The sequence below is a fragment of the Acipenser ruthenus genome, chromosome 41 (assembly GCF_902713425.1).
Source record: "Acipenser ruthenus chromosome 41, fAciRut3.2 maternal haplotype, whole genome shotgun sequence".
NCBI classification, from domain to species: Eukaryota; Metazoa; Chordata; class Actinopteri; order Acipenseriformes; family Acipenseridae; genus Acipenser; species Acipenser ruthenus.
In genome coordinates this window covers 10,667,372-10,684,999 of record NC_081229.1, presented here as the reverse complement: position 1 = coordinate 10,684,999, position 17,628 = coordinate 10,667,372, and the positions used below count along the sequence as shown (strand labels likewise).

At 50.4% G+C, this 17,628-nt stretch overlaps 1 protein-coding gene across 1 annotated transcript in view; it reads right to left on the bottom strand.

Annotated features, from left to right (window-relative positions):
• The window catches only part of LOC131708981 (ras/Rap GTPase-activating protein SynGAP-like), a gene marked incomplete at its 3' end in the record, with an annotated part of 44,162 nt that extends 27,613 nt beyond the window's left edge, over positions 1-16,549 (bottom strand). Inside the window, 2 exon segments of the mRNA XM_059010532.1 lie at positions 2,320-2,456; positions 16,022-16,549. Of these exon segments, the coding sequence (XP_058866515.1) occupies positions 2,320-2,456; positions 16,022-16,043 (159 nt within the window).
• Positions 16,550-17,628: the final 1,079 nt, after the last annotated feature.

Genomic DNA, 17,628 nt, shown 5'->3' with positions numbered 1-17,628 from the left:
AGAATGACAGACGGCTTGCATTTAGAGGAGGTACTGCATTAGGGATTAGATATGAGGACATGCTGTGAAGCACGCTTTAACTTGTGCTGTGAACAGAACAGTCTGAACCTGTCTAGAGCCACAGTGTGTGGCGATCACGTGGAGAGGAGCTCTGTGTGTGTGTGTGTCTGTGTGTGTGTGTGTGTAGAGGAGGTGTGTGTGTGTGAGTGTAGAGGAGGTGTGTGTGTGTGTGTGTGTGTGTGTGTGTAGAGGAGGTGTGTGTGTGTAGAGGAGGTGTGTGTGTGTAGATGTAGAGGAGGTGTGTGTGTGTGTGTGTGTGTGTGTGTGTAGATGTAGAGGAGGTGTGTGTGTAGATGTAGAGGAGGTGTGTGTGTGTGTGTGTGTAGATGTAGAGGAGGTGTGTGTGTAGATGTAGAGGAGGTGTGTGTGTGTGTGTGTGTAGATGTAGAGGAGGTGTGTGTGTGTAGATGTAGAGGAGGTGTGTGTGTGTAGAGGAGGTGTGTGTGTAGATGTAGAGGAGGTGTGTGTGTGTAGATGTAGAGGAGGTGTGTGTGTGTGTAGATGTAGAGGAGGTGTGTGTGTGTAGATGTAGAGGAGGTGTGTGTGTGTGTAGATGTAGAGGAGGTGTGTGTGTGTGTAGATGTAGAGGAGGTGTGTGTGTGTGTAGATGTAGAGGAGGTGTGTGTGTGTAGATGTAGAGGAGGTGTGTGTGTGTGTGTGTGTAGAGGAGGTGTGTGTGTGTGTGTAGAGGAGGTGTGTGTGTGTGTAGATGTAGAGGAGGTGTGTGTGTGTAGATGTAGAGGAGGTGTGTGTGTGTAGATGTAGAGGAGGTGTGTGTGTGTGTAGAGGAGGTGTGTGTGTGTGTAGATGTAGAGGAGGTGTGTGTGTGTAGATGTAGAGGAGGTGTGTGTGTGTGTAGATGTAGAGGAGGTGTGTGTGTGTGTAGATGTAGAGGAGGTGTGTGTGTGTGTAGATGTAGAGGAGGTGTGTGTGTGTGTGTGTGTGTGTGTGTGTGTGTAGAGGAGGTGTGTGTGTGTAGATGTAGAGGAGGTGTGTGTGTAGATGTAGAGGAGGTGTGTGTGTGTAGATGTAGAGGAGGTGTGTGTGTAGATGTAGAGGAGGTGTGTGTGTAGAGGAGGTGTGTGTGTGTAGATGTAGAGGAGGTGTGTGTGTGTAGAGGAGGTGTGTGTGTGTAGATGTAGAGGAGGTGTGTGTGTGTGTAGATGTAGAGGAGGTGTGTGTGTGTAGATGTAGAGGAGGTGTGTGTAGATGTAGAGGAGGTGTGTGTGTGTGTAGATGTAGAGGAGGTGTGTGTGTGTGTGTGTAGAGGAGGTGTGTGTGTGTAGAGGAGGTGTGTGTGTAGATGTAGAGGAGGTGTGTGTGTGTAGATGTAGAGGAGGTGTGTGTGTGTGTAGATGTAGAGGAGGTGTGTGTGTGTGTAGATGTAGAGGAGGTGTGTGTGTGTGTAGATGTAGAGGAGGTGTGTGTGTGTGTAGATGTAGAGGAGGTGTGTGTGTGTGTGTGTGTGTAGAGGAGGTGTGTGTGTAGATGTAGAGGAGGTGTGTGTGTGTGTAGATGTAGAGGAGGTGTGTGTGTGTAGATGTAGAGGAGGTGTGTGTGTAGATGTAGAGGAGGTGTGTGTGTAGATGTAGAGGAGGTGTGTGTGTGTGTAGATGTAGAGGAGGTGTGTGTGTGTAGATGTAGAGGAGGTGTGTGTGTGTGTAGATGTAGAGGAGGTGTGTGTGTGTAGATGTAGAGGAGGTGTGTGTGTGTGTAGATGTAGAGGAGGTGTGTGTGTGTAGATGTAGAGGAGGTATGTGTGTGTGTGTGTAGAGGAGGTGTGTGTGTGTGTAGATGTAGAGGAGGTGTGTGTGTGTGTAGATGTAGAGGAGGTGTGTGTGTGTAGATGTAGAGGAGGTGTGTGTGTGTAGATGTAGAGGAGGTGTGTGTGTGTAGAGGAGGTGTGTGTGTGTGTAGATGTAGAGGAGGCGTGTGTGTGTGTAGATGTAGAGGAGGTGTGTGTGTAGATGTAGAGGAGGTGTGTGTGTGTAGATGTAGAGGAGGTGTGTGTGTGTGTGTAGAGGAGGTGTGTGTGTGTGTAGATGTAGAGGAGGTGTGTGTGTGTAGATGTAGAGGAGGTGTGTGTGTGTAGATGTAGAGGAGGTGTGTGTGTGAGGATGTAGAGGAGGTGTGTGTGTGCGTAGATGTAGAGGAGGTGTGTGTGTGTGCAGAGCAGGTGTGTGTATCTTATTCTTGTACAGGGGATTTGTGTGTGTTGATGTATCGCTGTAGACAGTGTGGATGCAGCAGTTCGCTCACCTCTTCCTCGTCTAACATAAAGAGCTGATTTCCTGAGATCACACAGAGACGTGGGTTCCAGCCAGGCCGCTCGTACGGAGAGTGAGAGTAAGGGGGCATGCGATACACTGGGGGAGCAGGGGGGGCACACCGGGCATCTAGAGAGAGAGAGAGAGAGAGAGAGAGAGAGAGAGAGAGAGAGAGAGAGAGTTAAGAAAGAGAGAGAGGGAGAGTATACATACAGAGGGGGAGAACTCCATTTCCCACAAGGCCTCAGCAAAGAAACAAATTGCCAAAGGATTGTGGGTCCTGTAGTTCATGCAGGTCAAACTGACCCCACAGAGAGGTCTTTGTGATGCCAACATTTCAATTAATTTAAACAGTTCTATGAAATACAGACACACTGTGTTGCAGCAGGGAGCAGTACCATCCACGCCCACAAGGTGTCACTGTAATACCTTCCTATTGTGACAGCACTACAACAGGAAGCCAGCCTCAGTCCTGAACGACATCATTTCCCCCACTCCCCTCCCCACACGCACTCTCACACGCCCCCATAACTCGTCTCCATAGCAACAACGTTTCATCTCAATACAAAAAGACACACAGGAATAACACAGGCTGAGATTTATTAGTGGCTTCAAATCCAGTGAAGTGAAACACTGGGCTGAACCCTGTCCCGCTCCTGTTTCCCCTCTCTCCCTCCCTTCTCCCTTTCTCCTGCACCTCTTCTCCCCCACTCTCTCTGCCCCTCTCTCCCTCCCCCCTCTCCCCTTTGCTCCCCCACTCCCTCCTCTCAAACACAGCCCACCAGGTTACTATGGAAACCCAGTCACACGTGCAGTGCTGTATAATATTCTCCTTTCTCTCGCTCTCCCGCCCTTTCACTCTTCCTCTCCCGAGCAGATCACACTCCAGGAGGATGAGGAAGAGGAAGGAGAGTCTCAATTGAAAGTATTCTTTTGGTTTGCTAGCCTACATGATCAGGTCCTGGGAGATGTGTAATTATAGCATTTTGTCCTGAATAAAACGAATAGTGTTTTCCCAAAGTGTGTCATTGTCATGCTAAATGTAGCCAGAGCCCAGATAGACAGGAGCTGAGAGAACCAGGGCCTGGATTAAAACACTGCAAACTGCACACTTCACCTTGTCAAGGTTTACTGCTGCGCTATCCCCTGGTAAAAGCACAGCACAGTGTAGTAAAGCACAGAGAAGATAATGAACTAGACCCTTCTCAAAGCACAGAGAAATAATGAACCAGCCCCTTCTCAAAACACAGTGAAGATAATGAACCAGCCCCCTTCTCAAAGCACAGTGAAGATAATAAACCAGCCCCTTCTCAAAACACAGTGAAGATAATGAACCAGACCCTTCTCAAAACACAGTGAAGATAATGAACCAGCCCCTTCTCAAAACACAGTGAAGATAATGAACCAGACCCTTCTCAAAACACAGTGAAGATAATGAACCAGCCCCTTCTCAAAGCACAGAGAAGATAATGAACTAGACCCTTCTCAAAGCACAGAGAAATAATGAACCAGCCCCTTCTCAAAGCACAGTGAAGATAATGAACCAGCCCCTTCTCAAAGCACAGAGAAGATAATGAACCAGCCCCCTTCTCAAAGCACAGTGAAGATAATGAGCCAGCCTCTTCTCAAAGTGTAGTAAAGCACAGAGAAGATAATGAACCAGCCCCCTTCTCAAAGCACAGTGAAGATAATGAACCAGCCCCTTCTCAAAGCACAGAGAAGATAATGAACCAGCCCCTTCTCAAAGCACAGTGAAGATAATGAACCAGCCCCCTTCTCAAAGCACAGAGAAGATAATGAACCAGCCCCCTTCTCAAAGCACAGTGAAGATAATGAACCAGCCCCCTTCTCAAAGTGTAGTAAAGCACAGAGAATGAACCAGCCCCTTCTCAAAGTGTAGTAAAGCACAGAGAAGATAATGAACCAGCCCCTTCTCAAAGCACAGTGAAGATAATGAACCAGCCCCCTTCTCAAAGCACAGAGAAGATAATGAACCAGCCCCCTTCTCAAAGTGTAGTAAAGCACAGAGAATGAACCAGCCCCTTCTCAAAGTGTAGTAAAGCACAGAGAAGATAATGAACCAGCCCCTTCTCAAAGCACAGTGAAGATAATGAACCAGCCCCTTCTCAAAGTATAGTAAAGCACAGAGAATGAACCAGCCCCTTCTCAAAGCACAGTGAAGATAATGAACCAGCCCCCTTCTCAAAGCACAGTGAAGATAATGAACCAGCCCCCTTCTCAAAGCACAGTGAAGATAATGAACCAGCCCCTTCTCAAAGCACAGTGAAGATAATGAACCAGCCCCTTCTCAAAGTGTAGTAAAGCACAGTGAAGATAATGAACCAGCCCCTTCTCAAAGCACAGTGAAGATAATGAACCAGCCCCCTTCTAAAAGCACAGTGAAGATAGTGAACCAGCCCACTTCTCAGAGTGTAGTAAAGCACAGTGAAGATAATGAACCAGCCCCTTCTCAAAGCACAGTGAAGATAATGAACCAGCCCCTTCTCAAAGCACAGTGAAGATAATGAACCAGCCTCTTCTCAAAACACAGTGAAGATAATGAACCAGCCCCCTTCTCAAAGCACAGTGAAGATAATGAACCAGCCCCCTTCTCAAAGCACAGTGAAGATAATGAACCAGCCCCTTCTCAAAGCACAGTGAAGATAATGAACCAGCCCCTTCTCAAAGCACAGTGAAGATAATGAACCAGTCCCCTTCTAAAAGCACAGTGAAGATAGTGAACCAGCCCACTTCTCAGAGTGTAGTAAAGCACAGTGAAGAAAATGAACCAGCCTCTTCTCAAAGCACAGTGAAGATAATGAACCAGCCCCTTCTCAAAGCACAGTGAAGATAATGAACCAGCCTCTTCTCAAAACACAGTGAAGATAATGAACCAGCCCCTTCTCAAAGCACAGTGAAGATAATGAACCAGCCCCCTTCTCAAAGCACAGTGAAGATAATGAACCAGTCCCCTTCTCAAAGGGTAGTAAAGCACAGTGAAGATAATGAACCAGCCTCTTCTCGGAGTTTACAGTGTAGTAAAGCTGATTGAAACAGAGATTGGTACAAACCTGATTAAAATATTGAAAGTCATTTCTATAAACTTAACAATAAAAAAACGTTCCTTAGCTGTGTTAGTTAAGCAGACACACGTTTCAGCTCATGCCTTCTTCCGTGTTGTACAATAAGCTCTAAATAGTCATCCTAAAGCCAGCAGTCACACACTAATCAGTGCCACACTGCCTCGGTGCTGACACAGTGAATGGTACCCTGCACTACAGCGGGGTCTAACAGTGTGGATCCCGGTAATGCATGATGAATGAGCTCCAGTGAGAGGTGGAATCAACAATGCCTCTACGCTCCACAGCACTGCACTGCACTGCACTGCACTGCACTGCACTGCACTGCTCTCACCAGGCAGGACCTCAGGGACAACATACTGAGTTTATCCTGCTCACACCACACCATGGCTTACAAACTCTCTGACTCCCTGTGTAGAGAGAGTGTAGAGAGAGAGAGTAGAGAGAGAGAGTAGGGAGAGTGTAGGGAGAGTAGAGAGAGAGAGAGAGAGAGAGAGTAGAGAGAGTGTAGAGGGAGTGAAGAGAGAGTGTGACACTGAGAGAGACCCAGGCCACTGCCTGCAGCACCATGGACACTGAGACACTGAGAGAGACGCAGCCCACTGCCTGCAGCGCCATGGACACTGAGACACTGAGAGAGACCCAGCCCACTGCCTGCAGCGCGATGGACACTGAGACACTGAGAGAGAACCAGCCCACTGCCTGCAGCACCCTGACACTGAGACACTGAGAGAGAACCAGCCCACTGCCTGCAGCACCCTGACACTGAGACACTGAGAGAGACCCAGCCCACTGCCTGCAGCACCATGGACACTGAGACACTGAGAGAGACGCAGCCCACTGCCTGCAGCGCCATGGACACTGAGACACTGAGAGAGACCCAGCCCACTGCTTGCAGCGCGATGGACACTGAGACACTGAGAGAGAACCAGCCCACTGCCTGCAGCACCCTGACACTGAGACACTGAGAGAGAACCAGCCCACTGCCTGCAGCACCCTGACACTGAGACACTGAGAGAGACCCAGCCCACTGCCTGCAGCACCATGGACACTGAGACACTGAGAGAGAACCAGCCCACTGCCTGCAGCACCATGGACACTGAGACACTGAGAGAGAACCAGCCCACTGCCTGCAGCACCCTGACACTGAGACACTGAGAGAGAACCAGCCCACTGCCTGCAACACCCTGACACTGAGAGAGAACCAGGCCACTGCCTGCAACACCCTGACACTGAGACACTGAGAGAGACGCAGCCCACTGCCTGCAGCACCCTGACACTGAGACACTGAGAGAGAACCAGCCCACTGCTTGCAGCACCCCGACACTGAGACACTGAGAGAGAACCAGCCCACTGCCTGCAGCACCCTGACACTGAGACACTGAGAGAGAACCAGCCCACTGCCTGCAGCGCCCTGACACTGAGACACTGAGAGAGAACCAGCCCACTGCCTGCAGCGCGATGGACACTGAGACACTGAGAGAGAACCAGCCCACTGCCTGCAGCGCCATGGACACTGAGACACTGAGAGAGAACCAGCCCACTGCCTGTAGCACCCTGACACTGAGACACTGAGAGAGAACCAGCCCACTGCCTGCAGCACCATGGACACTGAGACACTGAGAGAGAACCAGCCCACTGCCTGCAGCGCCCTGACACTGAGACACTGAGAGAGAACCAGCCCACTGCCTGCAGCACCCTGACACTGAGACACTGAGAGAGAACCAGCCCACTGCCTGCAACACCCTGACACTGAGACACTGAGAGAGAACCAGCCCACTGCCTGCAGCACCCTGACACTGAGACACTGAGAGAGAACCAGCCCACTGCCTGCAGCACCCTGACACTGAGACACTGAGAGAGAACCAGCCCACTGCCTGCAACACCCTGACACTGAGACACTGAGAGAGAACCAGCCCACTGCCTGCAGCACCCTGACACTGAGACACTGAGAGAGAACCAGCCCACTGCCTGCAACACCCTGACACTGAGACACTGAGAGAGAACCAGCCCACTGCCTGCAGCACCCTGACACTGAGACACTGAGAGAGAACCAGCCCACTGCCTGCAGCACCCTGACACTGAGACACTGAGAGAGAACCAGGCCACTGCCTGCAGCACCCTGACACTGAGACACTGAGAGAGAACCAGCCCACTGCCTGCAGCACCCTGACACTGAGACACTGAGAGAGAACCAGGCCACTGCCTGCAGCACCATGGACACTGAGACACTGAGAGAGACGCAGCCCATTGCCTGCAGCGCCCTGACACTGTGACACTGAGAGAGAACCAGCCCACTGCCTGCAGCACCATGGACACTGAGACACTGAGAGAGACGCAGCCCACTGCCTGCAACACCCTGACATTGAGACACTGAGAGAGAACCAGCACACTGCCTGCAGCACCCTGACACTGAGACACTGAGAGAGAACCAGCCCACTGCCTGCAGCACCATGGACACTGAGACACTGAGAGAGAACCAGCCCACTGCCTGCAGCACCCTGACACTGAGACACTGAGAGAGAACCAGCACACTGCCTGCAGCACCCTGACACTGAGACACTGAGAGAGAACCAGCCCACTGCCTGCAGCGCGATGGACACTGAGACACTGAGAGAGAACCAGCCCACTGCCTGCAGCACCCTGACACTGAGACACTGAGAGAGAACCAGCCCACTGCCTGCAGCGCCATGGACACTGAGACACTGAGAGAGAACCAGCCCACTGCCTGCAGCGCCATGGACACTGAGACACTGAGAGAGAACCAGCCCACTGCCTGTAGCACCCTGACACTGAGACACTGAGAGAGAACCAGCCCACTGCCTGCAGCACCATGGACACTGAGACACTGAGAGAGAACCAGCCCACTGCCTGCAGCGCCCTGACACTGAGACACTGAGAGAGAACCAGCCCACTGCCTGCAGCGCCCTGACACTGAGACACTGAGAGAGAACCAGCCCACTGCCTGCAGCACCATGGACACTGAGACACTGAGAGAGAACCAGCCCACTGCCTGCAGCACCATGGACACTGAGACACTGAGAGAGAACCAGCCCACTGCCTGCAGCACCCTGACACTGAGACACTGAGACACTGAGAGAGAACCAGCCCACTGCCTGCAACACCCTGACACTGAGACACTGAGAGAGAACCAGCCCACTGCCTGCAACACCCTGACACTGAGACACTGAGAGAGAACCAGCCCACTGCCTGCAGCACCCTGACACTGAGACACTGAGACACTGAGAGAGACGCAGCCCACTGCCTGCGGTTTAAAGCCACGCGCAAGCTCATGTCAGTATGTGCCGCGGGATCATGGAACACACGATCTGAGCTCAAAGAGGTGACGTTTAGAAATGAACTCATTTCCACGCACTGCGTACACAGAGTGCCTGCGCGTGCCGTCAGTACTGCAAACACGAGGGGAATACCTGTAGAGGCGTCTCACACACACAGCGCTGCAGGCTTGAATCAACCTGGAAACCAATGAAAATCCAAGCCTTTCCAGACCATGTATCGACCTGGCCTCTTGCGATGCTCCACTACATCCACCAGGGAAATTTGCTGGACCTGCATCCTAACCTCAGTATTATTACCTGGCCTCTACTTTTCACAGGAGCGTACGGGGAGAGAAGCTGTTCTTGCCTGAACATGAAATGAATCAAAAACTATTTGCTTTCCACAATGTCGCAGGTAAGTTTGACTGGACGGGCCGGTATCGATCGGGCACCACACTGCCCGAAAACGGGATTGTTCAGCAATAATTGCGCTTTGCGTCTGTGATGGCATGAAAGGTTCATTTCTAACTGTCTCTGTGAGTGTGTCGTTTAGCGATTGCTGTAGTAAAATACAATACATTTAACAGGGTGCTTGTTGCCTTGAATGTAAGTCATGGTATCGAGGTGCAGTATTACTGGTAAGAATAGGGAATAGGGGCCCCGGAATGGAGCTTTGCATGGGGCCACCATGGGACAGACACTGCCATGGAGTGTAGAGAGAGTGTTGAGGGAGTGTTGAGGGAGTTCAGAGAGAGAGTGACCCTGAGAGAGAACCAGCCCACTGCCTGCAGCACCCTGACACTGAGGGAGAGCCAGCCCACTGCCTGCAACACCATGGACACTGAGACACTGAGAGAGAACCAGCCCACTGCCTGCAGCGCCCTGACACTGAGAAACTGAGAGAGAACCAGCCCACTGCCTGCAGCATCATGGACACTGAGACACTGAGAGAGAACCAGCCCACTGCCTGCAGCACCCTGACACTGAGACACTGAGAGAGAACCAGCCCACTGCCTGCAACACCCTGACACTGAGACACTGAGAGAGAACCAGCCCACTGCCTGCAGCACCCTGACACTGAAACACTGAGAGAGAACCAGCACACTGCCTGCAGCACCCTGACACTGAGACACTGAGAGAGAACCAGCCCACTGCCTGCAGCACCCTGACACTGAAACACTGAGAGAGAACCAGCACACTGCCTGCAGCACCCTGACACTGAGACACTGAGAGAGAACCAGCCCACTGCCTGCAGCACCCTGACACTGAGACACTGAGAGAGAACCAGCCCACTGCCTGCAACACCCTGACACTGAGACACTGAGAGAGAACCAGCCCACTGCCTGCAGCACCCTGACACTGAGACACTGAGAGAGAACCAGCACACTGCCTGCAGCACCCTGACACTGAGACACTGAGAGAGAACCAGCCCACTGCCTTCAACACCCTGGCACTGAGACACTGAGAGAGAACCAGCCCACTGCCTTCAACACCCTGGCACTGAGACACTGAGAGAGAACCAGCCCTGCCTGCAGCGCCCTGACACTGAGAAACTGAGAGAGAACCAGCCCACTGCCTGCAGCACCATGGACACTGAGACACTGAGAGAGAACCAGCCCACTGCCTGCAGCACCCTGACACTGAGAAACTGAGAGAGAACCAGCCCACTGCCTGCAGCACCCTGACACTGAGACACTGAGAGAGAACCAGCACACTGCCTGCAGCACCCTGACACTGAGACACTGAGAGAGAACCAGCCCACTGCCTGCAGCACCATGGACACTGAGACACTGAGAGAGAACCAGCCCACTGCCTGCAACACCCTGACACTGAGACACTGAGAGAGAACCAGCCCACTGCCTGCAGCACCATGGACACTGAGACACTGAGAGAGAACCAGCCCACTGCCTGCAACACCCTGACACTGAGACACTGAGAGAGAACCAGCCCACTGCCTGCAGCACCCTGACACTGAGACACTGAGAGAGAACCAGCCCACTGCCTGCAGCACCCTGACACTGAGACACTATGAGGGAGTGTAGAGAAATAAATAAATAATGGCATAAAGGACTATTCCTTAAACTTCTTCAAAGTGGTGTAGGGGGTAAAGTATATGACACTGTGAAGTCAATGTATTCAGAAAATAAGTGTGGTGTGAAAACGGGTAACAAAAGAACAGAAATCTTCACACAGGGTTGTGGAGTGAGACAGGGCTGCAGTCTGAGCCCAACACTGTTCAACATCTACATCAATGAGTTAGCCAGAGTGCTGGAGCAGTCTGCAGCCCCTGGACTCACTCTACACGACACAGAAATTCAATTCCTGCTCTACACAGATGACCTGGTCCTGCTGTCACCCACAGAGCAGGGGTTGCAGCAGAGCCTGGCACTGCTAGAGCAGTACGGTCACACCTGGGCCCTGGCAGTAAACCTGGACAAGACCAGAGTTATGATCTTCCAGAAGAAAGCCAGATCTCAGGGAAACAGGTACCGCTTCACCCTGGGAAACAACACCCTGGAGCACAGCACCAGCTACACATGCCTGGGTCTGACCATCAGCGTGTCAGGGAGCTTTAACCTGGCAGTGAATGCATTAAAGAAGAAAGCATGCAGGGCTTTTTAGGCCATAAAGAGAAGGCAATATAATGTGAATCCCCCCATAATGATTTGGCTCAATTTTTGAAAGTGTGATTCAGCCAGTTGCCCTCTCTGGCAGTGAAGTGTGGGTCCAATTACAGACCAGGACTACACAAAATGGGACAAACACCCCACAGAAACCCTGCATGCAGAGTTCTGCAAAAACATCATGAGATTACAAAGAAAAACACCAAATACCAAATAATGCATGCAGGGCAGAATTAGGCCATTACCCATTGATTATATAGGGCAGCAGTGTGGAGTATAGGGCAGCAGTGTGGAGTAGTGGTTAGGGCTCTGGACTCTTCACCGGAGGGTCGTGGGTTCAATCCCTGGTAGGGGACACTGCTGCTGTACCCTTGAGCAAGGTACTTTACCTAGATTGCTCCAGTAAAAACCCAACTGTATAAATGGGCAATTGTATGTAAAAAATAATGTGGTATCTTGTAACAATTGTAAGTCGCCCTGGATAAGGGCGTCTGCTAAGAAAAAATAATAATAATAATAATTAGCATCCAAAAAAGAGCATTAAAATACCGGGTTAATCTAAAACACTGTGATCCAAACTCCTACCATCATAAAGCCCTGAAAAGCCAAGAGCTTCCCTCAGCCAGCTGGTCCTGAAGCTCACTGCACTGAGAGGCACAGATATCAGTCAGCTTCAGGACAGCACTGCTAAAACAATTCCTATTAGAATCCACCACATTATAAAACTCCTCAAACACTTCTATCTGAACCATTGGGATAAAAACACTAAGACACAAAACAAACTGGAGTGCTATCGGACCCTAAACAGAAAATACACCCTGGGGTCAGGGTGAGAGACACAAAGCAGAGGCAGATCCTGACCAAGCACAGACTCAGTGACCACCACCTGGCCATCGAAACAGGACGGCACAGACAGTCCTGGCTGGCCAGAGACAGGAGGCTGTGTGGACACTGTGAACTGGGAGAAGTCGAGACAGAGATGCACTTTCTATTACACTGCAGTAAATACAGAGAAATGAGGGACATTTTCTTCCCTAAATTCTGCAGTGCTGTCCCAGAATTCCTAAACATGCCTGACTGTCAGTCCTGCTGGGGAAGGACACACACAGCTATACTGGCTGACCATTACATAGAGACTCAGCATGAGGGACACACAGTGAACACGTCACAACACAATCCCATCACAGGGCTACAACTGAGAGTGAGGGAGAGGGAAGGATGGAGGATGGGAGGAGGATGGAAAGAAAGGGAGAAAGCGAGGGTGAGAGGGAAGGAGAGGAAGGGAGAAGAGAGGGAGGAAGGGAGGGTGAAAGATGTTAGAAAGATGTTTTAGTGATGCTGAATGTTTTGTAATGTTATACATTGCTTTGGCAAATTGTGTTTATTCTTGTCATGCTAATAAAGCTTATTGAATGAAATTGAATTGAGTGACTGTGAGACACTGAGAGAGAACCAGCCCACTGCACCCTGGACACTGAGACACTGAGAGAGAACCAGCCCACTGCACCCTGGACACTGAGACACTGTGAGGGAGTGTAGGGAGAGAGTAGAGAGAGTGTAGAGAGAGAGTAGAGAGAGAACCAGCCCACTGCACCCTGGACACTGAGACACTGTGAGGGAGTGTAGGGAGAGAGTAGAGAGAGTGTAGAGAGAGAGTAGAGAGAGAACCAGCCCACTGCACCCTGGACACTGAGACACTGTGAGGGAGTGTAGAGAGAGAGTAGAGAGAGTGTAGAGAGAGAGTAGAGAGAGTAGAGGGAGTGTGGAGAGAGAGTAGAGAGAGAGTAGAGAGAGAGTAGAGAGAGTAGAGGGAGTGTAGAGAGAGAGTAGAGAGAGAGTAGAGAGAGAGTAGAGAGAGTAGAGGGAGTGTAGAGAGAGAGTGGAGAGAGAGTAGAGGGAGTGTAGAGAGAGTAGAGAGAGAGTAGAGGGAGTGTAGAGAGAGAGTAGAGGGAGTGTAGAGAGAGAGTAGAGAGAGTGTGGAGAGAGTAGAGAGAGAGTAGAGAGAGAGTAGAGAGAGAGTAGAGGGAGTGTAGAGAGAGTAGAGAGAGAGTAGAGGGAGTGTAGAGAGAGAGTAGAGGGAGTGTAGAGAGAGAGTAGAGAGAGTGTGGAGAGAGAGTAGAGAGAGTAGAGGGAGTGTAGAGAGAGAGTAGAGAGAGAGTAGAGGGAGAGTAGAGAGAGTAGAGGGAGTGTAGAGAGAGAGTAGAGAGAGAGTAGAGGAAGTGTGGAGAGAGAGTAGAGAGAGTGTAGAGAGAGAGTAGAGAGAGAGTAGAGAGAGAGTAGAGGGAGTGTAGAGAGAGAGTAGAGAGAGAGTAGAGGAAGTGTGGAGAGAGAGTAGAGAGAGTGTAGAGAGTAGAGTGAGTGTAGAGAGTAGAGGGAGTGTAAAGAGATAGTAGAGGGAGTGTAGAGAGAGTAGAGGGAGAGTAGAGAAAGTGTAGAGAGAGAGTAGAGAGAGAGCAGAGGAAGTGTGGAGAGAGAGTAGAGAGAGTAGAGAGAGAGCAGAGAGAGTGTAGAGAGAGTTTAGAGAGTAGAGGGAGTGTAGAGAGAGTTTAGAGAGTAGAGGGAGTGTAGAGAGAGTTTAGAGAGTAGAGGGAGTGTAGAGAGAGAGTAGTGGGAGTGTGACACTGAGACACTGAGAGAGAACCAGCCCACTGCCCGCTGCACCCGGGATAGAGATTTTGAGAGAGAGTAACCTCCTCCTTATATCCAAAGCAATGCAAACAACAAGTAGGATCTCTCCTTCACTGTCACTGGGATTCTCAATGCTGTTACCCTTCACATATCAGGAGGACCTGCTGCAGTCTGCAGGCACACACGCCGTCACAAAGTCTCCCATTATCACAGCACAGCCTGCACCTGAGAGTGTGGTTCCATTGCAGTCAAGCTCAGATCCATTGTGACTCACACAGGGCCCCTCGCTCCTCACAACATCCCCACAGCCCCGCGGCGTGTCACCCTGGTCACCTGCGATTCAGCCGGGTCACAGTGCTTCTAGAGCTCAGAGTCACATGATCACAGAATCTCCCCTGATTGGCCAGGTCTGGGAATAGTGAAATTAAACATGCACATGCCCTCTGGTGGTCATTCCTCAACCCCCCGAAAGGGTTTGTGAGCCGGTAAATACTGATTCATTCCTGCTTCCCTCCTTCCTCAATCGAAAGGGTCCAGTTGCCTGGTAACAGCCAGTGCTTTGGTTTGTAAATATATTCGACTGGCCTGACAGACGGACAGACTGACAAACAGACAGACATTGGAAATTGAGGTTTTGAAATACATTTAAGACATGATCATCCAGCACTGAGAAGTTAGGGGTTCCTCTGTCTCTCTCTCTGCTGCCCTATCCTCACACACAGAGCGAGACTCACAGGGAGGACCTCGCTGAAGCACCCTGCTCCCTTTCCTCTCTGTCTCTGCTGCCCTGTCCTCACACACAGAGCGAGACTCACAGGGAGGACCTCGCTGAAGCACTCTGCTCCCTTTCCTCTCTGTCTCTGCTGCCCTGTCCTCACACACTGAGCGAGGCTCACAGGGAGGACCTCGCTGAAGCACTCTGCTCCCTTTCCTCTCTGTCTCTGCTGCCCTGTCCTCACACACAGAGCGAGGCTCACAGGGAGGACCTCGCTGAAGCACCCTGCTCCCTTTCCTCTCTGTCTCTGCTGCCCTGTCCTCACACACAGAGCGAGGCTCACAGGGAGGACCTCGCTGAAGCACTCTGCTCCCTTTCCTCTCTGTCTCTGCTGCCCTGTCCTCACACACAGAGCGAGACTCACAGGGAGGACCTCGCTGAAGCACTCTGCTCCCTTTCCTCTCTGTCTCTGCTGCCCTGTCCTCACACACAGAGCGAGGCTCTGGGCCCTGTTACCTGGGACACAGGGAGGAAGTGAGCTCATAGTGTTGGATCTCTGGAGAGGGGAGCGAGGTGGTTGAATTACTGGCAATGATCTGGAACCAGTATAAAGCACATCTCAGTAAGCACTACACACCAGTATACAGTCAATCCCAGAGTGCACTGCACAGCAATGTTAAAGGAATCCCACAATGCTTTGCGTACCAGTACAAAATGATTGACCAGTTCAACAACCTAGCACTGACCAAGCGATGCACCGACACACACAAACACACACACACACACACACACAAATACACACACACACATACACACAATGAGATACACACAAATGCACTCCCAATGAGATACACACAGTGCACAGGCACACAACCACAGACACATGCACTGCATTGCACGCCAACCCCCAATCTTCACAATCTACACACACACACACCCCCTCACACTCACAAACACACCAAAACATCTTCCACAACCCCCCCCCCCCACACACACACACACACACGCATGGACCTCACTGAGCCTTATCTACACAGATGGACCTCACACTGACAGCTGCAAGCAGCCATGTCCCTACAGTGACAGATCCCATACAGAGATTGTGTGACACGGCTCTCCACATGCTTTACATTGTGATCTACAGTGCTCTGTACCTGCAATACACACACTGCGCCTGTACTGAGACTGAGAGAGAGACACCAAGCACACCACTTCACTGCTGCTGCTTCCTTCTGCTGCATCCATATTGAGAGAGGGAGAGGGAGAGGGAGGGGAGAGAGAGCGAGAGAGCGAGGAGAGAGGGAGAGAGAGCGAGGGAGAGGGAGGTTGCTGAAATATCCCATTAAATGAATAATAATGATGCTCTTACCTCTGAAAGGAACATATGACATGGTCCAAATGCACAGACTGAGGAATCCAGGGTTTTTTTTAACAAAAAAGGAAAAAAAAAAAAAGAAAAAAGACGACAAAATGGGTCTGTATCTCTGTAGCACCTCGGATATTTCTCGATAATAAAGCTCAGAATAATGATCGGAGCAGAGAGAGGGATGGAGGGAATTAGAGAGAGAGTAAGAGAGAGCGTTGAGAGAGGGAAGGAGGGAGGGGAGAGGAGGGAGGGAGGGAGGGAGGGAGGGAGGACAGTGTGCAGTTACATTGGAGCAGGTTTGATTGAACTGGAATAATAAGAGTCACTCACACACTCACACAGGTAATGAAGATAATAATTCTAATACTAGTGATAATGATGATGTACGCGCGCACACACACACACACACACACACACACACACACTAATGCATGAATGGAATTAAAACATAAATAAATTAAAAAAAACAGCACCCTGTCTTAAAAGCAGGGGAGCAAATGGCAGAATGAGGGAGTGATGGAGAGATCACAGGCTAGCGTGCACGAGAGAAAGAGAGAGAGAGAGAGAGAGAGAGAGGATGGAGGAGGGAGGGGGGAGAGACAGAGAGAGAGCAAGAGAGAGAGAGAGAGGATGGAGGAGGGAGGGGGAGAGAGAGAGAGAGAGGATGGAGGAGAGAGGGGAGAGAGAGAGCGAGAGAGAGAGAGAGAGGAGGGAGGGAGGAGGAGACTGCCATGTTTTTTCATCCAATAAGGAAGTCCAGTGAAGATCTAAAATCTCCTGCCCACTCACTCAGCCAGGGAGATGGAATATATTATACTCTCTTCCTCATTCTCTCCCTTTCTCTCTCTTTCAATCCCTCTCTTATTCTCTCAGCTGCATCACAATACATTCACAGCCCCCTCTTAAAGCAAGAGTACAAGACAATACATGTGCTTGGAGAGAGAGAGAGAGAGAGAGAGAGCGAGAGAGAGAGAGAGATTGATTTCACATCATGTCTTAATGTGCGATTTACAATTTAATCTAAAGCTGTGTGAACTCACGAAGAGGAGGAGCAGACTTTCCACGGTGAAGATCACTAGAGAGGAAGATATCACTAGAGAAAGATATCTACAGAGACAGTGAAGATGAGCCTGATTATCTACAGAGACAGTGAAGATGAGCCTGATTATCTACAGAGACAGTGAAGATGAGCCTGATTATCTACAGAGACAGTGAAGATGAGCCTGATTATCTACAGAGACAGTGAAGATGAGCCTGATTATCTACAGAGACAGTGAAGATGAGCCTGATTATCTACAGAGACAGTGAAGATGAGTCTGATTATCTACAGAGACAGTGAAGATGAGCCTGATTATCTACAGAGACAGTGAAGATGAGCCTGATTATCTACAGAGACAGTGAAGATGAGCCTGATTATCTACAGAGACAGTGAAGATGAGCCTGATTATCTACAGAGACAGTGAAGATGAGCCTGATTATCTACAGAGCAGTGAAGATGAGCCTGATTATCTACAGAGACAGTGAAGATGAGTCTGATTATCTACAGAGACAGTGAAGATGAGTCTGATTATCTACAGAGACAGTGAAGATGAGCCTGATTATCTACAGAG